The 27,875-nt window shown below is 43.2% G+C and overlaps 2 protein-coding genes and 1 non-coding gene across 7 annotated transcripts in view; 2 read left to right on the forward strand and 1 right to left on the reverse strand.

Annotated features, from left to right (window-relative positions):
* The window catches only part of ARMH3 (armadillo like helical domain containing 3), a 171,737-nt gene extending 151,165 nt beyond the window's left edge, over nt 1-20,572 (reverse strand). For 3 of the 5 annotated variants that reach the window (XM_029245134.1, XM_029245135.1, XM_029245131.1), the window contains exons 1-2: nt 20,460-20,572; nt 1,917-2,029 (exon numbers count right to left, since the gene is read on the reverse strand). In XM_029245134.1, coding sequence (XP_029100967.1) covers nt 1,917-2,018 — 102 coding nt within the window. In that variant the 5' untranslated portion in view covers nt 2,019-2,029; nt 20,460-20,572. Of the gene's footprint in view, nt 1-1,790; nt 2,030-20,445 lie in introns of those variants that run through there. The other 2 variants (XM_029245133.1, XM_029245136.1) reach the window with 2 other exon arrangements.
* On the forward strand, nt 18,417-18,489 carry TRNAR-CCU. Its single transcript has one exon. It is a non-coding gene; the product is annotated as a tRNA-Arg (tRNA).
* A 4,573-nt stretch (nt 20,573-25,145) lies between the features above and the next one.
* On the forward strand, nt 25,146-27,847 carry HPS6 (HPS6 biogenesis of lysosomal organelles complex 2 subunit 3). Its single transcript, XM_029245737.1, has one exon. It carries the CDS (start codon nt 25,323-25,325, stop codon nt 27,732-27,734), a length of 2,412 nt encoding a protein of 803 aa, XP_029101570.1. The 5' UTR covers nt 25,146-25,322; the 3' UTR covers nt 27,735-27,847.
* Nucleotides 27,848-27,875: the final 28 nt, after the last annotated feature.

Raw genomic sequence — 27,875 nt, forward strand, 5'->3', positions numbered from 1 at the left:
TCCAAATTTTCTTAGCAATAATTTTCAAACAGAAATTCTAGGAAGTTAGAGGCTTCTGGTTAGTGAGTGAAATAAGAAAAAGAGAACCCTTACTTCACAGGAAAGCTAATGACATAAAACCAGTATGTCAATTGCCTGCTATCACCTTACCTTAAATTGACCTTTTAAAATTACTACCAAGAACTAATGTCTTCATTAGATAAGAACTTCTGATCAAATAAGAAGATATTATCCTAGGAATCTCCTCTGGCTTTTTAATTGAGAATGACATAAAGAAGCAACATTTCTGGCCTTCTAATAAGGTTCTCATTTAGTGAATTCTTTCTATCCCTTTCTCTCAAGTCCTGCTCCCCAAGAGGGGCCACACATTGACCCTCACACTTCTGTAATATCATTTTGTTGTTTATATATGAAACAGGGAATTCATGGAGCTGGCATTTCCCATGCTCAAAGTTCTCTCAAGCAGGAGTCATATGTATACCAAGCTTATTACTTAACATAGAAAGAGCCCTAATAGGATCCTAATAACCACTCATTTTCTCTGTATAGCCACCTATACTGCCCTGGGCAATTCTGTATTAACTGTCTGCATGTCAAACTTTGTCTCTAAGGCTTGCCAAGAATTAGATGTTTTACTTGATCAAGTTATTTATCCAAGGCCATGTGGCAAAGTTGAACAAGTAAGGACTCTGCAGTCAGACACTAGGGTTCAAATCACAGCTCCTTCACTTTCTAGCTGTGACTGCCAGTTTTCTCATTATCATGCTCTTTTACATGGCACATGTAAAAACATAGCCTTCTTGCAGCATTCTTGTCAGAATTAGAGCTAATGTGTTTGGTGATGCATTTAGAACAATGTCAGGCACATAGTAGGAACTCAAGAATCTCCCTCAAATTTTTCTCTTCTTAGCGAGAAGTGAACCTAGCCATCTGAATCAATTAGTCATATTATGATGCATCCCCATTGTATTTGTATGTTGCTCAGTTGTCAAAGCCCATTCACATACATGAAATACAACAGCCCAGTGAGCCAGGTAGGGTAAATATTATCATTATCCTCCTTCTAGGAAAGAGAGTCCACAAGATTTACACAAGATATGGTTAACTCCTTTTACAAGTATTACATGTTTTAAATGTTTACATGTACTACTAATGACTAGGATTTCAGAAGTCAAGTACATCTGCAGGGTATCTAATCACTCTAACCTTCCCTGATAGGGTACATTTTACAACACAGGCTTGGACCATGGTCAATAAGCAGTTCTGAAGACCCAAAGAAATCCCCTAATCTAATTGCTAATAATTCCTCAGTCTTCTCATAGAATTGGAAGATGAGATAGTCTAACTAAGCAATTGTTCTGTCCACTAACAACTTGAGATGGAATATAATAGTGCATCTTTTTAAAATATCTGAATTAGATAGAATTCTAGAGCCAAAAGGAAATTCAAGGGACATCTAGGATAGAAAGGTCCTTATGTCAAATCATAAGGGGACTTCCCTGACGGGCCGGTGGTTAAGACTCCACGTTTCAACTGCAGGGGGCACAGGTTCAATCCTTGGCCAGGGAACTAAGATCCCACATGCCACGAGGCACAGCCAAAAAAAAAAAAAAAAAAATCATAAGGAAGAAAAGTCTTATAGATATCAGAAAAGAAGTTTCCTGAGCCTTCCTCCCTCCTTTCAATTGTTTTACCCAGCTCAAGGCAACAGTCTATAAGAACAACATAATAACAATCTATATTAATTAACACATGATCATAATTTCTACCATGAGAGAGCTCACCCTCACCCTTGTTCTCTCTCTTTCTCCCTCTGAAGAACTAGAAGGTAGCAGGCAGAGGTGAGGTTATTTCTCATTTTGGAACAAGAAACTAAGGAGTCAACCTGTGCCCAATGTCAGGGCTCCAGGCCTTACCATGAAGATCTCATCATACATCAGCACCACTTTTTCCTTCAGTGGTTTTTTGTAGGCTGAAGATTTCCTGAGCAAACCCCCTCGTTTCTCTACCTGTGCCATGGTTAGAGAATCTGTGAAAAGAAAGCCACAGTTAGTGCTAGAAATGCTCTCTAAGATGTTGGAGAATCTACTGAAATACCTTTCAATGGGAAATTTTTTAGGAAGAAGAAATGATAAACAACCATGCTATAGATTTTGTGCATCTGTCCAACGCCCCCTTCTCTAACCAGGTAATTTCAAGGTTTAAATCATTACTTGGCTTACAGCACAACACATTTTACATCCTTAAAACATGCCAGTGGACAAGACTTAAAGAAGAAGCAAAACCAAGCAGGAAAGTGTAACTAGCTCCATCTGTAAGAAGTCTGGCCATATATCTGACGCTGATGGAAGGAAGGCTGCAAAGCACACGCTGCCCACAGACTGATGACGAAGTTAAATTTCAAGTATTGATCGAGCTTAGGACCATTAAGACAGGAAGTGTGCTGCAGACTGACGTGCTCCATTGATTTCCCCAAAGTAAGCAGGTCCTCCTCACTGCAAAGTACTTGCCCTTCACTGCCTCATAAATCACACTGCACTTGACCATCTTCAGAAATTCCTCTGGAAAGAGACCCAAGGCAGAAAACAGCAGTTAAAAGACCAAAAGTTAAATTTAATTTCAAAATAACCAAAAATAACAATATATTCCTTTCAAGTTTCTATTTTTAATATTTATTATTTGGCTCCACTGCGTGTTAGTTGCAGCACACGGATCTTCATTGCAGCATGCGGGCTCTTTTAGTTGTGGCATGCATGCGGGATCTAGTTCCCTGACCAGGGATGGAACCCGGGCCCCTTGCATTGGGAGCTCACAGTCTAAACCACTGGACCACCAGGGAAGTCCCTCAAATTTAATTATACATATATTTGTAACACTGTACTGCAGATCAAACTTCAGAGTATTTTTTTTAATTCTATATAAAAGCAGTTCCATGAATTATGCTCAAATTTTCCCATCTTGCTTCAAGGAATTCTCAATTTTTTTCAAATGAGAACTTGAAACCCCACAGGTCTCCATGTGGATTTACACATATTCTCTCACTTCCCAGATTCTTTCTATTGTTGACAAAATTCCTCTCTTTCTCTTAAATCCTAGGCTCTAGTTGTGAAACTTAATCTCACCCAGTAGCAAGTATGGATGGTAGTGAGGAGACTGATTTCACTTCCAGACAAATCCAACACAGCAAAAAATTAATTTTGTTCAATGATGTTTGGAAAATATATACTACCTTGCAAATCAAAATTTTGTTTAAGGAAGAGATGCATCCAATAGCATAAAAGACTGTATCTCAAACATCATCTATCTCTAATACATATAGCCAAAAAGGAGATTCACTTTTGAGCACTAAAAGCACAGAAAATTTCAACTGGATGTTAAGCATCCTTAGCACGGGGACTATATCTTACACTTTTTCCATAAGCACTTGGCTCATGGTAAATGCTCAGAGTATGCTTATCACTGACTGATTCTAAATGGTGGAGACCTGAGAAGTCCTAAAATTTTAGTTAGATCTGTCTCTATCAAAGCCTCACTAAGCCCTCAAATTCCTTTACGATCCAGAGAAAACTGAAGGAAAAAATAACAACAAAAAAAGAGAAGATTCTTTCAGGCAATTTATACTATATTGATCATGGCTTTGCCTTAAAGCATGAAATACAGCCTCCATTCAAAACATTCTTGTGTCTTTTAAATAGGTTGTCAAGAGGAAGATGTCCTTATCGGGGGAAAATAAATTGGAAATCAAGAGGATCCTATTAAAATAAATCAAAAGCAATGCAATTCTAAGCTTAGTGGATACAGACCTTTCATGTGCTCAGCTTCAACCAGTTGATTAACAAGAACAGTTGGGAACCACAAGTCCCTGGATGTCAAAAGCACATGTTTACAAACATCTCCCTCTGAGGATTTATAATTAAGTTACTGCTAATCAATGTCCAGCCCAAATCTAATAAACTCACTTTCTCTATTTCAGAATCAATACTTTCTAATAAGCAAAAGGGAATAGGAGAGGCGGGAAAAACAATTTCAACCAAAAGTACCAAATTTCCTAAGAAATTAAATTGTTTTCATCACTCTCCTTCCATTTGGAACAGGGGAAAATTCAACCAAGGGCCTCAACACATTACTCTCTGTCATCATCACAGGCACCTGGAATTTACCACCCAAGCTGTCTGAAGTGTGACTGGAAACTGACAACATAAAGTCTCCTTCTGCCAGCACTTCTACCCATTGAGCACAGCAAAGAAGGGTGTTTCTAGGGTAATAGATTGGAAGAAGTGTAGAACTCTTACAAAAGTCTTTCTGGGGTCTCAGAAATTAAGCTTGTGCTTCCAAATTTGAAAGTAAAATATCTGACTGGTAAAGCAGTAAACTGGAATACATCAGTAATGTGAGTGTAATCTGTTTATATCCTCCCAGTGTTTCTTTCCTCTTTCACAATCCTCCCCTGCTGTAGAGAGAACGAGTACCAGCTGAGCAGCAAGACATAATGGAACAAACAACTGGCAGAACTGAGACTAGAACACAGCTCTCCCAACCAACTAGATGACACTGAGTAAATCATTGTGCTTCTCAGTTTCCTTACAAGTAAAACTAGGGGACTGGACTAGACATATCATCTAATGATTCTCTTAGCATCCCTGAAATACCACAAACACATAGGGAACACCTAAATATTATAAAGCACTAGTTTAGGCACTAAGGTGTTACAAAGAGGAAACTACAGACCGGATCCTCTAGGAGCTCACAATCTATTAGCGGAGACAGGCACAGAATAACCCACAGCACAAGGCAAATCATGAGAAATAGAGTAAAAGTACAAAGAAAATGCTATGGGACTACAAGGAAGAGAAAGAAGCATTCTATGAGTACGCTATGACCTCTGTTGATCTAGGCTTTTAAATCCTTCTAGCGAAGAAGTAAACACAGCAAAGCCACAGCAATCCCACAGAAATGTCATCTTAGACATTAACACAGTTTCTCAGAAATAAGACATACAGTAGACAAAGTATAAAAAAGAATTAGGCAACTTTTCAATACTACTTTCACCTACCACCAAACTTAGGAATGGCTTCAAATCCCCCAAACTCAATGGTAAATCAATGAAGTCTTTCATTCCTAAACCTCAGGGACTGCTGGTCCCATGACCTGCAGCACAACTTCTCTCTGAAAGACCAAAGTCATACGACTTTTTAAGAACTATATCTTAAAGCAATCCAGCCACACACTTCTTAAATGCACATCAGTTCACATCCCTACAGGATAAAATAATCAAATATCAAAAACCTAAAGCCAAACACTTCCAATGTCTTACAAGCAAGGAATGCTAGTTACACTTAACTAATTATTCATTTATTTTACTGTCTTCTTGAGCACAATACATGCCAACGCTAGTATCAGAAAATTAATCTAATAGAAATTCACTCTGATTTCCAGAGTTACCAGTTAATCTATCAAAAGTCTTGGTATTGTATCTATGTGAGATGATGGAGGTTAACTAAATCTGTTGAGGTAATCATTTCCCCAAATACATAAATCAAACCATTATGCTGTGTACCTTAAATATATACAGTAATGTCTGTCAATTATTTCTCAATAAAACTGGAAAAAAATCTAAAAAAAAAGTCTTTGGTTTTAGTCCCAATTCTTATACACTTATTCTATAATCTTAAGTTTCCTTTCCCTTCCTGGCTTGAATTTGCCAATCTGTAAAAAGAAGCCATGCCAAGGATGTGCAGAAAAGGGAACCCTTGTACGAATGTAAATTGGTACAGCCACTATGGAAAACAGTATGGAGGTTCCCCAAATATTAAAAATAAAACTACCAGGGCTTCCCTGGTGGCACAGTGGTTAAGAATCCACCTGCCAATGCAGGGGACAGGCACTTGAGCCCTGGTCTGGGAAGATCCCACATGCCACGGAGCAACTAAGCCCGTGCACCACAACTACTGAGACTGCGCTCTAGAGCCCACGAGCCACAACTACTGAGCCCACGTGCCACAACTACTGAAGCTCCGTGCACCTAGAGCCCATGCTCCGCAACAAGAGAAGCCACCACAATGAGAAGCCCGTGCACCCCAACGAAGAGTAGCCCCCGCTCGCCGCAACTAGAGAAAGCTCACACGCAGCAACAAAGACCCAATGCAGCTAAAAATAAATAAGTAAATAAATTTTTAAAAATGAAAAACAGAAAAATAAAACTACCATATGATCCAGCAATCCCACTTCTGCACATATATCCGAAGAAATTAAAATCACTATCTTGAAGAGATGTACCCTCATGTTCACTGCAGCATTATTCACAATCATCAAAACATGGAAATAACCTAAGTGCCCATCAATGGACAAATGGATAAAGAAAATGTGATATATACATACAATGGAATATTATTCAGCCATAAAAAGAAGGAAATCCTGCCATTTGCAACAACATGGGTGAATCTTGAGGGCATTATGCTAATGAAATAAGTCAGAGAAAGACAAATATTGTATGATCTCAATTATACGTGGAATCTGGGGCTTCCCTGGTGGCGCAGTGGTTAAGAATCCGCCTGCCAATGCAGGGGACATGGGTTTGAACCCTGGTCCAGGAAGATCCCACATGCTGCAGAGCAACTAAGCCCATGCACCACAACTACTGAGCCTGCGCTCTAGAACCTGCGAGCCACAACTACTAAGCCCGCGTGCCACAACTACTGAAGCCCGTGAGCCTAGAGCCCATGCTCTGCAACAAGAGAAGCCACTGCAATGAGAAGCCCGTGCACTGCAATGAAGAGTAGCCCCCCGCTCACCACAACTAGAGAAAGCCTGTGCACAGCAACGAAGACCCAATGCAGCCAAAAATAAATAAGTAAAATAAATTTATTGAAAAAAAAATTATATGTGGAATCTAAAAAAAGTCAAACACATAGAAATGGAGTAGATTAGATTGGTGGTTGCCAGGGGATGGGGGATGGGGCAAATGGAGAGATGTTGGTCAAAGGGTACAAACTTCCAGTTATAAGATGAATAAGTTCTGGGGATCTAACACACAACCCAGTGACTACAATTAACAATACTGTATTGTATATCTGAAAGTTGCTATGATTAAATCTTAAATGTTCTCACCACAAAAAAGGAAAAAAAGTGACTATGTGAGGGAATGGATGCGTTAACTAACTTTATCATGGTAATCATTTCACAATATATATGTATATCAAATCATCGTATTGTATATCTTAAAATTATACAATGTTATATGTAAATTATATTTCGATAAATGGGGGGGAGGGCATGGAACAGCTCTCTGTAGGCTTTCAATGCAATGGTCTGGAGTTCTAGGCTCATACTTGTAATGGACTATTAGCAAGTATCACCCTCACTTCACTGTCCAGGGACGCTCCAAAACACTAGTGTAGGTAGATGCTAAGGTAAACATCCCAAAACATTTCAACCAGTATATAAGAAAAGAAAAAGGAGAAGAGAAAGAAAAGAAGAAGGGCAAAGGAAAATTAATAAAAATAAATGTGCCCATCATCTAGGAAGAAAAAACATGCACAGATCAGGTGTTCATTCAACAAATATTGATCACCTAAGCATTAGGGATACAGCAGTGAACAAGAAGACAAGATTCCTGCTCTCAGAGTTTTCATTCTAGTAGAGGAAGAAAGACAACAAGTTAAGTTGAGACAATGATAAGCATCTTGAAGACAAACTGTCTAGGGGTACTACAACAGATTGCAGATTAAAGGCCTCTATGGGAAGTGATATGTGGACTGAGATCAGAATAACAGAAAGAAAACAGCCATGTGAAAATCTTGGGAAAAGTGTTCAGACAGAGGCAATGGCAAGTGCAAAGGCTCCAAGATTTGAACACACTTGGCATGTTCAAGAAACAGAAATGCCAGAGTGCCTATAGTACAAACATTCCCTTTTTGAAAGGTTTTTGTAAAACTTATTCAGGTGGGGCTTCCCTGGTGGCGCAGTGGTTAAGAATCCACCTGCCAAGGCAGGGTTCGAGCCCTAGTCCGGGAAGATCCCACATGCCGTGGAGCAACTAAGCCCTTGCGCCACAACTACTGAGACTGCGCTCTAGAGCCTGCAAGCCACAACTACTGAGCCTGCGTGCCACAACTACTGAAGCCCGCATGCCTAGAGCCCATGCTCCGCAACAAGAGAAGCCACCAAAACGAAGAGCAGCCCCAGCTTGCCGCAACTAGAGAAAGCCTGTGCACAGCAACAAAGACCCAACGCAGGAAGGAAGGAAGGGAGGGAGGGAGGGAGGGAAGGAGGAAGGAAGGGAGGAAGGGAGTACAAGCTAATGATTTCATTTATATGAAACTCAAAAAGGCAAAATTAGTCTACGGTGACAGACATCAGAATAGAGGTTACCCTGGGTGGGGAGATGAGTGGAAAGGAGCAGAAGGAAGCCTTCTGAGGTGCCAGAAACGTGGTTTATCTTGACCTGAGTGGAAGTCACACAAATATGTACATGTGTAAAAGAATTATCAAGTCATACACTTCACATTATGTACACTATTCCTCAACCTAAAATAATGCATATGCTCATATACGTATATGAAAATTTAACAATACCCATGCAGAACACTAGAACAAAGGCTAATAGGGACCCCACCTTGCACACACAGGACACTGATCTAAAATAACCACCAAAGAGTTGACACTTATTTCGTACTTGCTACATACCAAGCACTGTTCTAAGCACTTTATATACATTAATTCATTTCATCCTCACAACAAACCTATGATCCAGTAACTTTACAATAAGAACTAAAGCATGAAGTGGTTAAAAAACAAAAATTTAAAAATTTGCCAGGATAAGTGAAAGTAGGGACTCAAACCCAGACAGCCTGATGTTTGAGTTCAGCCTTTAACCACTGTACTATACTGAGGAGGAATGAGCAGAAGTAGAGTAACCTACACATAAACAAAGCTGAGCATCTGCAAAGAAACTGAAGAGGTTCCAGGTAAGTGAGGAGGAAAAGTATATGCTCACTGACCTTAATGAACAAACTCTGGAATGTCCAGATATCTTGAGTTTCATCACTAGTTTGCCCATAGGTAGATGTGCCACAGTAGGAAGTAAAAGATAACTGTCTGATACATACATATGTATATAAATATTGATAATGGTAAAGTGAAAAAGAGACAAATTAATGAAATAGTAGAAAACTTCGGAAAAACTAGAGAGGAATCTGAGTTTCTATTCAAGTTGACGGATGTATTCAATATGGTAAACAGAAAAAAATTTTAACAAGGCTGAAATACACTGATATCCACTACAGGATTTAATTGATACTATTTTAACTGAGCTAAGTCAGTGCTCTGAGGATAATTCTCCACCAAAACTTCATTATGAATGGAAAGATATTGTAAAAAATGCTTTACCCCTGCAGAGCCGTGATCACATGTTTCAGAATCTCCTGGCATGCCTCCTGGAAATGTAGACTCCTAAGCCCCCTCCCCACTACTGAAACAGATTTTTCAAGATAAGGATTAGAGGTCTACATTTTTTTTTTTTTTTTTTTTTTTTGCGGTATGCGGGCCTTTCACTGTTGTGGCCTCTCCAGCTGCGGAGCACAGGCTCCAGACGCGCAGGCTCAGCAGCCACACGGCTCACGGGCCCAGCCACTCCGCGGCATGTGGGATTCCCCCCGGACCGGGGCACAAACCCGCGTCCCCTGCATCGGCAGGTGGTGGACTCCCAACCACCGCCCCACCAGGGAAGCCCAGAGGTCTACATTTTTAATAATCACTCCAGTCAGTGGTTCTCAACTGGGGCAATTTTGCCTCCCAGGGGACATTTGTCAATGCCTGGAGACATTTTTGGTTGTCACAACTGGGAGGGAAGGTACTACTAGCATCCACTGGGTAGAGGCCAGGGATGCTGCTAAACATCCTAAAGTATACAGAACAATTAACACAACAAAGAATTATATGGCCCAATAAGTCAATAATGCCGAGGTTGAAAAACCCTGCCCCAAATAATTCTGATGCTCACTAAAGTTTGAGAAGTACTCATCTGAGCCTTAAATCAGGCCTTCAAAAGAAAGGAGCATCTGGACAGAAGATGATTTTGAGAGGATGAATAAAACTTCTGCCATCTCTAGAAAGGGCACTGGAGCAATCCTCACCTACTTCCAGCTCATTCTCCCCATATTAACTCACCAACGCATCCCCTTTCCTTAGGATCTTAGCTGCAGTTTGCCCATCTGTGAAGGATCACTACAAAACACACTGACTATAGTAATCCACAATGCCTAGTGAAGGAGATGAAAACCCTGTCTGCCCAAGAGATGTGGCTGAGTCAGATATTACCATTCCACTGTCTGACAATAAGCCATTCACCCAACACACAAGAGGGGGCAATACGTTTATAAAGCCAGAAATAGCCTCCTCCAAGACTCTCCTAAAAAGAGTTCCCTAGTTCCTCTAGATGCGAGGTTTTTTTTTAAATCTTTAGGCAAAAGTTATCTGCTCCATATGTTCTTCTGCAAGGCATCCCACACTCTCAAGGTAAACACTAGCACTATAATGCAAGGCATTTCTACCTCCAAATACCAACACTTCGTTTCTCAAACTAGCTCCTAACATGCCTCTTCCCTTCTGAAGGCCCCAAGGATTTAGCTCACTTGCTGCATTCACATACTGCTGTTCCACATGATTCCCTGCCATACCTTCTCTCAGTAGCATGGGACACAGGTTCCCTCAATTGCACCCTATAGATTGGCTCTAAAACCAACCTATAACTCCTTTCCATTTTAATGGATTTTTACTGCTAGTCACTCCAAGTCTCTCATACCTCCAAAATGAAAATAAAGTGAGGCCTGCATTCTTGAAGCCACCTCTCTAAATTCCCTTCATAGAGAGCTCCAGGACAGGCCACCACTCTTCTGTTCTTTTACAGTTTTTTTATCAAATTTTATTTTACTTATTTTTTTATACAGCAGGTTCTTATTAGTTATCCATTTTATACAAATTAGTGTATACATGTCAATTCCAATTGCCCAATTCATCCCATCCCCACCCCACCACTTTTCCCCATTGGTGTCCATATGTTTGTTCTCTACATCTGTGTCTCTATTTCTGCCCAGCAAACTGGTTCATCTGTACCATTTTTCTAGGTTCCACATATATGCGTTAATATACAATATTTGTTTTTCTCTTTCTGACTTACTTCACTCTGTATGACAGTCTCTAGATCCATCCACGTCTCCACAAATGACAGAATTTCGTTCCTTTTTATGGCTGAGTAATATTCCATTGTATATATGTACCACATCTTCTTTATCCATTCATCTGTCAATGGGCATTTAGGTTGCTTCCATGACCTGGCTATTGTAAATATTGCTGCAATGAACATTGGGGTGCATGTGTCTTTTTGAATTATAACTTTCTCTGGGTATATGCCCAGTAGTGGGATTGCTGGGTCATATGGTAATTCTATTTTTAGTTTTTTAAGGAACCTCCATAATGTTCTCCATAGTGGCTGTATCAATTTACATTCCCACCAACGGTGCAAGAGGGTTCCCTTTTCTCCACACCCTCTCCAGCATTTATTGTTTGTAGATTTTCTGATGATGCCCATTCTAACTGGTGTGAGGTGATACCTCACTGTAGTTTTGATTTGCATTTCTCTAATAATTAGTGATGTTGAGCAGCTTTTCATGTGCTTCCTGGCCATCTGTATGTCTTCTTTGGAGAAATGTCTATTTAGGTCTTCTGACCATTTTTTTGATTGGGTTGTTTGTTCTTTTAATATTGAGCTGCATGAGCTGTTCATATATTTTGGAGATTAATCCTTTGTCCGTTGATTCATTTGCAAATATTTTCTCCCATTCTGAGGGTTGTCTTTTCATCTTGTTTGTAGTTTCCTTTGCTTTGCAAAAGCTTTTAAGGTTCATTAGGTCCCATTTGTTTATTTTTGTTTTTATTTCCCTTACTCTAGGAGGTGGATCAAAAAAGACCTTGCTGTGATTTATCTCAAAGAGTGTTCTTCCTATGTTTTCCTCTAAGAGTTTTATAGTGTACAGTCTTACATTTAGGTCTCTAATCCATTTTGAGTTTATTTTTGTGTATGGTGTTAGGGAGTGTTCTAATTGCATTCTTTTACATGTAGCTGTCCAGTTTTCCCAGCACCACTTATTGAAGAGACTGTCTTTTCTCTACTGTATATCCTTGCCTCCTTTGTCATAGGTTAGTTGAGCATAGGTGCGTGGGTTTATCTCTGGGCTTTCTATCCTGTTCCATTGATCTATATTTCTGTTTTGGTGCCAGGACCATATTGTCTTGATTACTGTAGCTTTGTAGTGTAGTCTGAAGTCAGGGAGTCTGATTCCTCCAGCTCCATTTTTTTCGCTCAAGACTGCTTTGGCTACTCAGAGTCTTTTGTGTCTCCATACAAATTTTAAGATTTTTTGTTCTAGTTCGGTAAAAAAAATGCCATTGGTAATTTGATAGGGATTGCATTGAATCTGTAGATTGCTTTGGGTAGTACAGTCATTTTCACAATATTGATTTCCCAATCCAAGAATATGGTATATCTCTCCATCTGTTGGTATCATCTTTAATTTCTTTCATCATTGTCTTATAGTTTTCTGCACATAGGTCTTTTGTCTCCCTAGGTAGGTTTATTCCTAGGTATTTTATTCTTTTTGTTGCAATGGTAAATGGGAGTGTTTACTTAATTTCTCTTTCAGATTTTTCATCATTAGTGTATAGGAATGTAAGAGATTTCTGTGCATTAATTTTGTATCCTGCAACTTTACCAAATTCATTGATTAGCTCTAGTAGTTTTCTGGTGGCCTCTTTAGGATTCGCTAGGTAGTATCATGTCATCTGCAAACAGTGACAGTTTTACTTCTTCTTTTCCAATTTGTATTCCTTTTATTTATTTTTCTTCTCCCATTGTCGTGGCTAGGACTTCCAAAACTATGTTGAATAATAGTGGTGAGAGTGGACATCCTTGTCTTGTTCCTGATCTTAGAGGAAATGCTTTCAGTTTTTCACCATTGAGAATGATGTTTGCTGTGGGTCTGTCGTATATGGCCTTTATTATGTTGAGGTAGGTTCCCTCTATGCCCACTTTCTGAAGAGTTTTTATCATAAACGGGTGTTGAATTTTGTCAAAAGCTTTTTCTGCATCTATTGAGATGATCATATGGTTTTTCTTCTTCAATTTGTTAATATGGTGTATCACATTGATTGATTTGCGTATACTGAAGAATCCTTGCATCCCTGGGATAAATCCCACTTGATCAGGGTGTATGATCCTTTTAATGTGTTGTTGGATTCTGTTTGCTAGCATTTTGTTGAGGATTTCTGCATCTATATTCATCAGTGACTCTGGTCTATAATTTTCTTTTTTTGTAGTATCTTTGTCTGGTTTTGGTATCAGGGTGATGGTGGCCTCATAGAATGAGTTTGGGAGTGTTCCTTCCTCTGCAATGTTTTGGAAGAGTTTGAGAAGGATGGGTGTTAGCTCTTCTCTAAATGTTTGAAAGAATTCACCTGTGAAGCCATCTGCTCCTAAACTTTTGTTTGTTGGAAGATTTTAAATCACAGTTTCAATTTCATTACTTGTGATTGGTCTGTTCATATTTTGTTTCTTCTTGGTTCAGTCTTGGAAGGTTAAACCTTTCTAAGAATTTGTCCATTTCTTCCTGGTTGTACATTTTATTGGCACAGAGTTGCTTGTAGTAGTCTCTCAAGATGCTTTGTATTTCTGCAGTGTCTGTTGAAACTTCCCCTTTTTCATTTCTAAATTTATTGATTTGAGTCCTCTCCCTCTTTTTCTTCATGGGTCTGGCTAAAGGTTTATCAATTTTGTTTATCTTCTCAAAGAACTAGCTTTTAGTTTTATTGATCTTTGCTAATGTTTTCTTTGTTTCTATTTCATTTATTTCTGCTCTGATCTTCATGATTTCTTCTACTAACTTTGGGTTTTGTTTGTTTTTCTTTCTCTAGTTCCTTTAGGTGTAAGGTTAAATTGTTTATTTGAGATTTTTCTTGTTTCTTGAGGTAGGCTTGTATTGCTATAAACTTCCCTCTTAGAACTGCTTTTGCTGCATCCCATAGGTTTTGGATCATCGTGTTTTCGTTGTCATTTGTCTCTAGGTATTTTTTGATTTTCTCTTTGATTTCTTCAGTGATCTCTTGGTTATTTAGTAACATATTGTTTAGCCTCCATGTTTGTGTTTTTCACTTTTTTTTCCCTGTAATTGAATTCTAATCTCATAGCGTTGTGGTCAGAAAAGATGCTTGCTATGATTTCAATTTTCTTAAATTTACTGAGCCTTGATTTGTGACCCAAGATGTGACCTATCCTGGAGAATGTTCCATGTACAATTGAGAAGGAAGTGTAATCTGCTGTTTTTGGATGGAGTGTCCTATAAATATCAATTAAATCTATCTGCTCTATTGTGTCATTTAAAGCTTGTGTTTCATTATTAATTTTCTGTTTGGATGATCTGTCCATTGGTGTAAGTGAGGTGTTAAAGTCCCCACTATTATTGTGTTACTGTCAATTTCCTCTTTTATAGCTGTTAGCAGTTGCCTTATGTATTGAGGTGCTCCTATGTTGGGTGCATATATATTTAGAATTGTTATATCTTCCTCTTAGATTGATCCCTTGATCATTATGTAGTGTCCTTCCTTGTCTCTTGTAACATTCTTTATTTTAAAGTCTATTTTATCTGATATGAGTATTGCTAATCCAGCTTTCTTTTGATTTCCATTTGCATGGAATATCTTTTTCCATCCCCTCACTTTCAGTCTGTGTGTGTCCCTAGGTCTGAAGTGGGTCTCTTGTAGACAGCATATATATGGGTCTTGGTTTTGTATCCATTCAGCGAGCCTGTGTCTTTTGGTTGAAGCATTTAATCCATTCACGTTTAAGGCAATTATCAATATGTATGTTCCTATGACCATTTTCTTAATTACTATGGGTTTGTTTTTGTAGGTGCTTTTCTTCTCTTGTGTTTCCCACTTAGAGAAGTTCCTTTAGCATTTGTTGTAGAGCTGGTTTGGTGGTGCTGAATTCTCTTAGCTTTTGCTTGTCTGTAATGCTTTTGATTTCTCCATCAAATCTGAATGAGATCCTTGCCGGGTAGAGTAATCTTGGGTGTAAGTTCTTCCCTTTCATAAGTTTATCATGCCACTCCCTTCTGGCTTTTAGAGTTTCTGCTGAGAAATCAGCTGTTAACCTTATGGAAGCTCCCTTGTATGTTACTTATCATTTTTCCCTTGTTGCTTTCAATAATTTTTGTCTTTAATTTTTGTCAGATTGATTACTATGTGTCTCAGCATGTTTCTCCTTGGGTCTATCCTGCACTTCCTGAACTTGGATGGCTATTTCCTTTACCATGTTAGGGAAGTTTTTGACTATAATCTCTTCAAATATTTTCTCCAGTTCTTTCTCTCTCTCTTCTCCTTCTGGGACCTCTATAATTCAAATGTTGTTGCATTTAATGTTGTCCCAGAGGTTTCTTAGCCTGTCTTCATTTCTTTTCATTCTTTTTCCTTTATTCTGTTCCATGGCAGTGAATTCCACCATTCTGTCTTCCAGGTCACTTATCCGTTTTTCTGCCTCAGTTATTCTACTATTGATTCCTTCTAGTGTATTTTTCATTTCAGTTATTGTATTGTTCATCTCTGTTTGTTTGTTCTGTAATTCTTCTGGGTGTTTCCTCTTTAATTCTTCTAGTTCTTTGTTAAACATTTCTTGCATCTTCTCCATCTTTGCCTCCATTCTTTTTCTGAGGTCCTGGATAATCTTCACTATCATTATTGTGAATTCTTTTTCAGGAAGCTTGCCTATCTCCACTTCATTTAGTTGTTTTTCTGGGGTTTTATCTTGTTCCTTTATCTGGTACAAAGTCCTCTGCCTTTTCATTTTGGCTATCTTTCTGTGAATGTGGTTTTCCTTTCACAGGCTCCAGAACTGTCCACCCTTTTGTTCTATCATTTCTGTTTTTTTTAATTACTGGGGATGGAATTCATCACTCATTCCTCCAAATCTTTCAGAGCACAGCCTCCCACTCAAGGTGGTATATAATAATAAATAACACTACTGAGTAGTCACTATGTACTTGGCACTATTCTAAGTGATTTAAATATGCTGTACTTAATCCTCACAATAAACAAATGAAGTAGGTACTAATACCATAATTTTACAATGAGGATGTTACTTTGCCCAAAGTAACGGATTTTAAGTGGTACAGCCACTAAATCTTTCTGTCTGGTAGCCCTTCTCCCTATGAGAATATCTTGTTAGTGCAAAAAAAGCAGGTGCTAACTAGTAGAACATTCAAAATCCAGATTCAGTTAAAATTCTATGGAAACTCCAAACTGATATCCATATCAACATTCCCACTTGATCCAAGAAAAGTCAGTCAACTCAGGACATCATCTGACAAGCATCATCCCTATTTTCTAGATGCTAGGATAGAACCAGCCTGATTCAGTAATAAGCACATGTGCCACTATGGGGCAGCGTCTATATCTTGTGTGTGCTCTGAACAGCGCTCACCTCAGAGTGAGTATTTAGGCTACATTTGAAAGTGGAATTAACTCAGGGACTTTCCCAAGACTAAACAGCAAGTGGCAAAACCAGGACTTCTGCAATCTTACTCTGGATATCAGCCATAGTCTGTACCTACTAGAAGTGAACTAGCTTCACAGAAGAGAATTCAGTCTGGTCCCATCAGAATCTACTGAGTCTGCCAACTTTCACAAACTAATAATACAGATGAAGAGGTTTATATAAACATGACCACCTCAGGTTCCCTTTCAAATGATTTTACACAAGAAGGAATGCACTTGCACCTTCAGAAGGAGGAACCAACTTCAAATTGACAGGATTTCAGGAAACGCTGATTGAAAATCACATTTTTCTGACATCTCCCAGAATGAGAATTCATTGTAAGATCCTCTTCTCAATGAGCAGGAGCCTCTTATAAATTAATACTGTCTATCTCCTGCTCATGCCCTGAACTTCCTCAAGCAGCAACACATCACTCATATCTTCTTCATTTCCTTTCCTGTTGACCCATACAAGCCTCATGAATACCACCTAAGTATAAAATGAAAATTATAAGACAGCCTCCCATAATCTTCTTAAAGAAAGCCCAAAAGGTAACTTCGACCTGGCAAAGTAAATTGATTTCCTGCTAGCTTAACTAACATTTATTGAGAGCTTATAATAACACAGGCATTGTATAAGGGGAAAAGGGATGCAAAATTATTGAGGTATATGGTCCCTGCCTTGAGAAGCTCACTATTAAGTGGGAGAAGGGCATATTCTAATATTTCCTTATAAAGAAATAAAATAAACATTATTTTCCCAGGATTTTTTTTCAAATATGTCCTCACTTACTCCAAGCTATTGCCAATATATCAAGCTCACCAGGCCTCCTTACTTCCAGCTGCCTAGTAACATCTCCATGTGCATATCCCATGACAACTTGATCTCAGCATACCAGACTAGCTCCCCTATACCTCTTTCTATAGCCACCCAAACCTTAAAAAAATCTGCTCTAGGGCTTCCCTGGTGGCGCAATGGTTGAGAGTCCGCCTGCCGATGCAGGGGACACAGGTTTGTGCCCTGGTCCGGGAAGATCCCACATGCCGCAGAGCGGCTAGGCCCGTGGGCCATGGCTGCTGAGCCTGCACATCCGGAGTCTGTGCTCCGCAACGGGAGAGACCACAACAGTGAGAGGCCCACATACCGCAAAAAAAAATCTGCTCTACTTTTACTAATCCATATCCTGGTCAATGAAATTCCCATCTACCCAATTTCTCAAATTAGAAAACTTAGCCCACTGTCTCTCCCCAGTCACTAAATCCTATTGCAGCTATCTTAGAAATATTTCTAAAATCCATTCCCCTCCTCTTCATTCCCACGGTCACATTTTATTCAGACTCTCAGTCAACTGCAACAACTCTAATTAGTCTCACTGCCTCATTTCTCATTACCTTAATCTGCACTTGTCACTCCCTAACATTAAAACGCTCCAATAGCTCCCTACTCTCTTTTCAGTCTCACCTGGCAATTTCCCCACCACACATCCTGTTTTGGACAAATTTCTGACACTTAAACATCATGTTATTTTTTTTTCCTCACACTTTCACCATGCCTTTGCTCATGCTGTTGTCTCCATCTGGAATGCCTTTCTTTACTTGTGCAAGCTCCTACCCATCTTCCAACACCCAACTCAAGTATCTCCTCCCTACAAACATTTCCCTGACTTTCCAGGCAATGGTAATATTTCCTTCACACCATATAAATTCCTTTTAATGGATATATAACACACAACACTACAATTTTCATGTGAATATGTCTCTCTGATGTTCTTGAAGAAAGATATTCATATTTCTAACCCCAGTGCCAGTTACATAATAAGTGCTCAATAGGGACTTCCCCAGTGGTCCAGTGGGTAAGACTCTGCACTCCTAATGCAGGGGGCCTGGGTTCGATCCCTGGTTGGGGAACTAGATCCCACATGCATGCCGCAACTAAGAGTCCGCATGCCACAACTAAAAAGTCCACATGCTGCAACTAAAAGATGCCACATAGGTTAAGAATCCACCTGCCAATGCAGGGGACACTGGTTCAAGCCCTGGTCCAGGAAGATCCCACATCCCGTGGAGCAACTAAGCCCATGCGCCATAACTACTGAAGCTGCGCTCTAGAGCCCATGAGCCACAACTACTGAACCCGTGTGCCACAACTACTGAACCCGTGTGCCACAACTACTGAAGCCCGTGTGCCCAGAGCCTGTGCTCCGCAACAAGAGAAGCCACCATAATGAGAAGCCTGCACACAGCAACGAAGAGTAGCCCACGCTCACCGCAACTAAAGAAAAGCCTGCGCGCAGCAATGAAGACCCAATGCAGCTATAAATTAATTAAAAATAAAAAATAAAAATGAAAGATGCCTAGGGAGAGTGGGAGGGAGGGAGACGCAAGAGGGAAGACATATGGGAACATATGTATATGTATAACTGATTCACTTTGTTATAAAGCAGAAACTAACACACCATTGTAAAGCAATTATACCCCAATAAAGATGTTTAAAAAAAAAAAAAAAAAATGAAAGATGCCACATGCCACAACGAAGATCCCACATGCCGCAACTAAGACCCGGTGTGGCCAAAAATGCATTAAAAAGAAAACTTAACAAGTGCTCAATAAATGTGTGTTTAATAAACTGTGTGCCCTCACATATCCTGGATCAATTTGTTATTTGGTTATTTTCCCAAAATTGTATGGATTCTTGAACTTGGCTCTATGTAAAAGTCCAACTTTCATAACACTGCTTTGAGTTTTCAAGAGGTTTTATTATTATTATTCAAATGTCGAACAAGTATAGGAATTATAATGCCTAAACATCCAATGAAAATACGTTAAAGGCTCCCCTATTCATTAAGGAACGAACGAGAGTCCCCCTTCACAATCCTAACTAGAAGGATCCACCTTTCTCTAGACTGATTGATCTGATATCTGGAAAAGCCCTCACATAGGAACTACTGTGCACACAAGACCAACTGAAGGTACACCCAAAATAATTCCAATTAACTTGTGCTAAATTAAGAGCAGGGACACAAATCCTATTTGCCCTGGTTTACAAAGTCAGAGAGAGTATAGAATAGCAAAGAAACAGCTCTCACTGAACTCAAAACTTTTTCTGGAGAGGAAGAATTGGGGAGGGTCGGATGATCCACATTTATTCGGGCCTGCCCAAGTTTCTACTTCCCCATGTCGAAAGGCAGCACTCCTCAGTTTCTGATAGTTCTTCCCCAGGGAACCAGTTTTTATCTCCTGTTTCTTCCCTACACTTGCCTGGAAACAGGTTTGTTTCCCAGGTTCACACAGAGTAACCAGAGAAAACACGGTAGCTTCAATGATTGTATGTAAAGGGTGGGCTGAAGCCCGGCGATCAGAGACTGTAAAGAGGAGACGGGGACTTTCCGGGACGCCTGATGACTTCGGGCAGACAGGGCTTCCTCTAGCCCTTCTCCGAGGTCTTGCCCCACGCCCTCACCCCAGAAACAGGCTGGGAAGAAGGCCACTCGGGTGGGAAACACCTGGGAGGAAAGCTTTCAAGGTAGCCTGAGGGGTCGGAGTCAGCCTCTTGCTGGGTCAAAGGTCGGCGCCTCGGCTGCCAGGAGGGCCCAGCAGGGACCCGGAGCGAGAGGCGTGTGACCGGCACTGGAGGGTTAGAGGGACCGGCAGCTGGAGTAGCTAGCCGCTTCTCTCTCCGCTCCGCCGCACGCAGCCTCTGCGCTCCTCAGCAGCTGCCCTCCCTCCCTCTCCCCCCATAACCCCTGTCGTGCCCTAGCGAGCGCAGGCCCCGCCTCCAGGGCCGCCTCAGGGCCAAGGCCTAGTATGGCAGTACCCGCAGAGGCTGGCCAGGTTCGGAGACCGGCCCGGGCCGGCGCCGCTTACCGAGCGCCGCTTACCCTGCCTCCTCCTCCACCACCCGCGCCGCTCCCGGACCGGCTCGCTCCCGACGCCACCGACGCCGCAGCTGCTCCGGGCTCACGGACGCGCTCCCGACCTCCCCAGACCCTTCCCCCGGCCCGCCGTGCCCCGCAGGATCCTAAAGCCTGCCTCGTGATACGTTCGCCCGCGCCGACTGCCTGAGGCTGGCTCGGACCACGATTCCCAGCAACCATCACAAAGACTACGACTCCCAAAATGCACCACGAGAAAGAAATTAGCAAAAGAAACATGTATCAAGAGTCTACTGGATGCAAGTTGAATTAGCAGTTTCTTTAAATATAGCAGACCCTGAAATCGGCAATTCCACTTCCAGCAGTAAATATATCCTCTAAAAACACTGGCAAAGTTTGGAAAGATATATGTTCCAAGCTCTTTATTGCAACTCTGTAAGTGAAAGATTGGAGACAAACTCATTCAATCAACATATATGTAATTGTGTGCCTGCCATGTACAAAGCACCGTGTAAATCTGTGTCAACTTGGCAAGTTACCTCTCTGAGTCTCAGTTTTCTCACAGGCAAAATGGAAGATTAAAAAAAGACATGCAGAAAATAAAATTAAAAAAAAAAAAAAAGAATCTGGAAAAAAAACCAAAAAAAAAGACATGCCGGGCAGTGTGTGCGTGTGTGTATGTGTCTCCTTATAATGACTTTATAAAGTTGGTACCTCACAGATATCAAAAAAAAAAAAAAGGTTTTGAGTGATTAAACAGCTTGCTTAATGTTCTAGAGTTAGTAAGAGGTGAAGAAAAGTTTAAACCCAGATCTATCAGGAAAGAGGTCTTAATAGCCCAAAAGCCCAGGTAATTTTAATTTTTCTTGTCTGTTTACACAGTGGCATAAAACATGATTAGTGGTAAAAAGTTGTACCCTAATAGGATATAAAAAGTGAGAAGTGGTAATAGGAAGGCATCTTGAGGTGAACCCCAAGAACTATTGTTCCTGAACATGAGTTAGAAGCCTCCTGTACAGCTGAAAGAACCCCTTCCATACCTGACTTCCTTTTAGCACATCTTTGTTGCGCACCTACTGAATACCCAATTCTGGGAGTAGTAAAAAGAAAAACAGTTACAATTCTGAGATTATATTGTAAGAAAGTGATAGACAGATGATAGATAGAAAAATAGATATACAATTAAATGTTTTAAATATCAAACAGTGAATTATCGAAGGTAAGCTTAGAAAAGCTCAAGCTGTAAATGCCCTGAAAATTCAGAGAATGGAAAATTCCCTGTCAATCTTCAGAGGCTTTTGGGGGGAAGATGAAGATGAAGTTAAGTCTTAGAGGAGAGAAGAAAAGGAAAGGCGAAAGTGTGAAGGTGAAGAAACACAATACACTGGCGGGAAGTGAATTAAATACAGATTCAGCAGAGGGTAAGTTTATAAGTCCACAGACTGAGTAGGTAAGAGCGCGACCTCTGGGATACTGTGGAAATGAATCCCAGGCTGGCTACCTACTAGATGTATGACTTTGGACAATTAAATGAGCTCTCTAAGCCTTAGTTTCCTATCTGGAAAATGGGGATAATAAAAGGCCTATGTTATATTGGTTTGGTTATCCAGCACTGAGCCCTTCCCCTCCTTTTCTGGGGGCCTTTTCTTTTGGGTAGAGTCTTTTTTTTTTTTTTTTGGTACGCGGGCCTCTCACTGTTGTGGCCTTTCCCGTTGAGGAGCACAGGCTCCGGACGCGCAGGCTCAGTGGCCATGGCTCACGGGCCCAGCCGCTCCGCGGCATGGGGGATCTTCCCGGACCGGGGCACGAACCCGTGTACCCTGCATCGGCAGGCGGATTCTCAACCACTGCGCCACCAGGGAAGCCCCTTTGGGTAGAGTCTTGATGGAAAACCAGGCCCTGGGCAACCAAGATAAGTGAGCTCATGTGACCTGGGCTTGGCCACTAGGTGCAACCTCCAAGGGCTTCAGCTCTTGATCAAGAGATGCAGAGATGAAAAGATGGTCACAAGTCATTCATAACAGGTGCTGTCCACAAATGCAGTGACCAAGTCATGCAGCACCAGGGGCTGTGGTGTCCTGGCTGTATGGTTCCTGCAGAAAAGTAGTTGTGCTTCCTATTTCCTGGTCTTCAGAGAGTTTGGGTTCCTGCACATTTTCTAAGCCTGTTCTTCCTGTCTCCTGCAGTTTCTGTGACCCTCCCCACACCAATGTTCTTCTAGTAAATTTCATTTTTTTCCATATTTCTGTAACTATTCTATAACTCTTAAAAGGTTCCTAAGTGATATCACACACACAAACATGTGCCTACTCAAGCTTACTCATTCTTTCACCAAACATCTATTGAAGTCTTTCTTTGTGCCAGGCTCTACTCTAAAAGTGAGGATACAACATAATGTACAACACAATAAGTATAATTAACACTGCTGTAAATCCTAAGGGTTCTCATCAGAAGGAAAACAGATTTTTTTTTCTATTTCTTTAATTTTGTATCAATATGAGATGATGGATATTCACTAAATTCATTGTGGTAATATGTAAGTCAAATCATTGTGCTGTACACCTTAAACTTATACAATGCTGTACATCAATCACGTCTCAATAAAACGGGAAGAAAAAATTAAAAATACAGTGGCATATACATATATGCATGCTTTTGTAACCATCAGAAATATGCACGTGTGTATCCATCAGAAATATGGCTAAAGGGACTTCCCTGGTGGCACAGTGGTTAAGAATCCACCTGCCAATGCAGGGGACGTGGGTTCGAGCCCTGGTCTGGGAAGATCCCACATGCCACGGAGCAACTAAGCCCGTGCACCACAACTACTGCGCCTGTGCTCTAGAGCCCACGAGCCACAACTACTGAAGCCCGTGTGCCTTGAGCCCGTGCTCCACAACAAGAGAAGTCACCGCAATGAGAAGCCCGTGCACCACAATGAAGATTAGCCCCTGCTCGCCGCAACTAGAGAAGGCCCGTGCGCAGCAATGAAGACCCAATGCAGCCAAAAATAAATAAACTTAAAAAAAAGAAATATGGCTAAAAATACTCAAAAAATATGTAGTGTTACACAATACTGTAAATCAATACTTCAATTTTTTAAATGTAGTGTTTTTAAGTGAGGCTATAACAATGAAAGAAATCCCATGGCAACTAGGAACAGCTGGAGGAGGAGCAAATCTGGGGAGGAAGATGATGTTTAGGACATGTTGAGACTGAAATGTCTATGAGACATCCAGGCAGAAATATTTAGTAGACATTTGGATACCTTCATTGGAACTCAACAGAGATCTCTGGAGTGTAGATAAATATTTTGGAGCCATTGTCCTAGTGGTAATGGTTCAAGCCATGAGCAGGGAATAAATGGCCTAGGAAGAGGGCTAAAAAAATATTAATAATATGGGGAGAAAAAAGATAAAAGGGCCCCAAATGGAATTTAAAACCAGCATTTAAAGGATGGTGGAGAAAGAGGAACCAATGGCAATAAAAGTTCTGAAGACAGCACTATCTAAAAAAGAGGAGAATTAGAGGAGAAAGATGCTGTGGAAACTACAGGAGAGACTTTCAATAAGGAAGTTGTCAAATGTCTCAAAAGAGAAAAGGAAATTAAAATGCCTTGAAGACTTCAGGAAAATCTACTTCGGGTAAGTATTGGTTTGAGAAATGAATGGAAGGAGAGAAAGTAGAGGCAACAAATACTAGATCTTTGCAAGAAACTTGACTGTGAAATGAAAGGGAGAGGGAGTGATAGGAGTAAAGGTTGGGGGAGATGAGAATGAAAGAGTGACTTCCAGGACAGGACAGACTGGGGAGTATTTCTATGCTGAGAGCAAGAGGACAGAATGAGGATGATGAAACAGAAACGGATGCCGTTCTCAGGGAAGTTGCGTGGAAAGGGAGGGAGGGGCAAGCTAATGAAGGAGGGACTGGAGGAGGAGAGAGGAATACCACAGCACCTGAGAAGGTTAATCTGGGGTGGAAAGGACTCCTGCATATCAATTTGTAGGTGCTAAAGAGATTACACACAGACTCAGTGCCATTAAAGTATGTGTTCATTTTGTTTTCTAGCAAAATGTTAGTTTGGGTGACCTGTTGATACAGTGGTTTGGTGCATTGACCCTGGACCCAGATTGCCTGTGGTTGAAATCCCACCTGTATCTCTACTGCTTAATAGCTGTGTGATCTTGGTCAGTTTACTTTATCTCTCTGTACTTCATTTTCCTTATCTTTAAAAGGCGGGGTGGGGTGGGGGAGTCACACAGTAAGGGCTATGGAAGTACTAGCCATTATTATTTTTTCCACTAGTTTGTCACCTCCCTGAAGTTGAGGTTTTCTCTTTTGTTCAGGGTTGTCTACTCAGAGCCTAGCACTTAGTAGGTGCTCAATAAAAATTTCATGAATAAACTGGGATGAGAGAGCGAGGCGTGGAGGGAAGGGAAGGCTTGGTAGTTGGATGCTGGGCGGGCTGGAAGCCAGATACCTTAGTCATACTCTGCGCCGCTCTGCGGTTTCCTGGGGCCTGAAGCAGCGGGCCTACATCCCGTCTCTGAGAGCTTCCCCAGGACTCGCGAGGTCGGAGCGCTGAGACGATTGTGTGCTCCGCGGCTCCACCCCCGCGAGGCTCCTGCGGCCCCGCCCCTGGTGGGCGGTGTTGTGCCGGCAGGGAGTATACCGGCTCCAGTCGCAAGCTAGCCGTGAGGGGCGGGGCCGGGCTGGGCGGGGCCGACTCAGCCCGGCTTTGGCTCACCTCATCAAAGAAGAGCGGAAGTCTCAACCCCAGTCTTGACCTCCCTTGGGAACCCGGCACCGAGAGCCGGGCCTCGCCCCACGGGGTGGCGGGCCTGGGCGTGCACCGGCGCGGGCGGCACCATGAAGCGTGTGGGAACTCTGCGCCTGCTCTCGGACCTGAACAACTTCAGCGGCGCGGCCCGGCTCCGGGAGTTGTTGGCCGGGGACCCAGCCGTCCGAGTTCGCTGCAGCCCGGATGGCCGCCACCTGCTGCTGCTGCGACCTCCGGGGGCACCGGGCCCGCAACTGCTGGTCGCGGTGCGTGGACCCGGCACGGAACTGGAACGTGCCTGGCCGGCTGGCCAGCCCTCACCGCTAGACGCCTTCTTCCTACCGTGGCCGGCACGACTGGCGCTAGTCCTAGTGTGGGAGAGTGGCCTAGCCGAGGTGTGGGGCACGGGGGTGGGGCCCGGCTGGCGGCTGCTGCAGAGCACCGAGCTGTGTACTGGCGGTGGAGCCCGTGTGGTGGCCGTGGCGGCGCCCCGAGGCCGCCTGGTGTGGTGCGAGGAGCGTCAGGCTGGCGCTGAGGGCCGCGAAGGGCCTCCCGCAGTGGCTTTCAGCCACTGTGTGTGCGTCCGGACCCTGGAGCCCAGCGGGGAGGCCGGCACCAACCTGGGCCGTACACACATCCTGCTGCACAACTGCCCCCGTTTCGGGCTGCTGACCTCCCGCAAGGACCTCTTCCTGGTGCCCACTGCCACCACCTGGCCTGGCGTGGGCCACATTCTGCTCATCTGGAGCCCAAGCAAGGGCAAGGTGGTGGTGGCTGCCCCATGTCTTGGCCTCTCCCACAGTAAGAGCCTGAATCCTGGAGGAGGGGACCCGTGGGACTTCAGGACCCTGCTCCGAGGCCTTCCTGGGCTGCTGTCCCCCAGGCAACCATTAACTGTACACACCTGGGCCCCAACTCCCCAGGGCCTGCTGTGGCTTGACTTCAGGGGCACTGTGAGCCTGGTGCAGCCCCACGGTGGTACCCGGGCTGTTGGCACCCTTCAGGAGGCACCTGCCAGCCTGGCAGGGTCTGCAGCACTGGGCGCATTTCATGGCACTCTGGCCTGTGTGCTGGGCTCCACATTGGAACTGCTGGACATGGGCAGTGGGCAGCTGCTAGAAAGGAAGGTCCTAAGTACAGATCGAGTACATCTGCTGGAACCCCCAGCCCCTGGCATGGAAAATGAGGAAGAGCTGGAGACCCGAGGGGGTCTTCGTTTGCTTTCAGCTGTGGGTCTGTTTCGAGTAGGCTGGGAAGCCCCACAAGGCCTTGAGCTGCCTTCAGCTGAAGATCTGGTGTTTGAGGAGGCCTGCGAGTACTACCAGCGGCGGAGCCTGCGGGGTGCCCGGCTCACCCCAGAGGAACTAAGACACAACAGCACATTCCGGGCACCTCAGGCCCTGGCTTCCATCCTCCAGGGCCACGTGTCCCCATCAACACTATTGACCACACTGAGGGCCGAGCTTCGGGATTACCGGGGCTTAGAGCATCTTAAAGCCCAGCTAGTGGCTGGGGATGATGAGGAGGCTGGCTGGACTGAGCTGGCAGAGCACGAAGTGGCACGGCTGCTGAGGACTGAGTTGATGGGAGACCAGCTGGCCCAGCTCAACACCGTTTTCCAAGCCCTCCCTACAGCGGCCTGGGGTGCCATCCTCAGGGCCCTGCAGCTCCAGCCAGATGGGAATGGCAGGCTGAGGTCCCAAGCTCCCCCTGATGTGTGGAAGAAGGTACTGGGTGTTACAACAGGTGGAAAGGAGCCACCCAGTGGGATACTGCCCCTCTTTGAACTCCTGTGCCGATGCCTCTGCCGGCTGGAGCCACGATGGCTGCCACCCTTTGTGGAGCTGGCACAGCAGCAGGGCGGGCCTGGCTGGGGATCAGGGGGCCCAGGGCTGCCCCTCTATCGCCGAGCCCTGGAAGTGCTAGGTGAGGAGGGGACTAGGCCTGAAGCACTGGAGCTAGACCTGCTCTTGGGCAGTGGGCGGCCCAAAGCTGTGCTCCAAGCTGTGGGGCAGCTGGTGCAAAAGGAAGAGTGGGAGCGGGCTCTAGAGGCTGGCTTGGCCCTCAGCTCCTCCAGCCCCCTGCTTCGAAGTGAGATCTTCAAACTGCTATTGGCCGAATTTGCCCGGCACCGCCGGCTTGATGCTCACCTCCCCCTCCTTTGCCGCCTGTGCCCACCAGACCTAGCTCCAACTGAGCTCCTGCTTCTACTGCAGACACACCTCCCAGATGAGTTGGAGCCCCCTGCCCCATTCCCTGAGCCTGGGGCAGAGCCCCCTCTCACTGTGGGCTTGCTCAGAGCCCTGCTGGAGCAGACTGGGACTCAAGGACGACCCTCTGGCCCAGTTCTAAGCCAATATGAGGACATTCTATGGGACCCAGGCACTCCACCCCCTACCCCACCTCGGGGACCTATGTCAGCCCTCCAGGCATCAGACCACCCAGGCCTGGAGGCATGGGCACCATCTGGACAGGGCCTCTGTGTGACTGACACAGGCTGAAAATTGTTTCTAGGACACAGTGATCAGGGAAAGGTGTCTAGGAGTTGGAGGGGGCCAGAGTGGGGACCTGTGTGTGCAATACTCACAATACTATTCTCTCTTCTGGAGCAATTTATATATATATGTGTGTGTGTGTATAAT

The sequence above is a fragment of the Monodon monoceros genome, unplaced genomic scaffold, assembly GCF_005190385.1.
Source record: "Monodon monoceros isolate NGI ecotype Baffin Bay Population unplaced genomic scaffold, NGI_Narwhal_1 Super_Scaffold_4, whole genome shotgun sequence".
Taxonomy (NCBI): Eukaryota; Metazoa; Chordata; class Mammalia; order Artiodactyla; family Monodontidae; genus Monodon; species Monodon monoceros.

Excerpts from the sequence above, each read along its gene's own strand:
- HPS6 (XM_029245737.1), top strand. The coding sequence starts at position 25,323 with ATGAAGCGTGTGGGAACTCTGCGCCTGCTCTCGGACCTGAACAACTTC.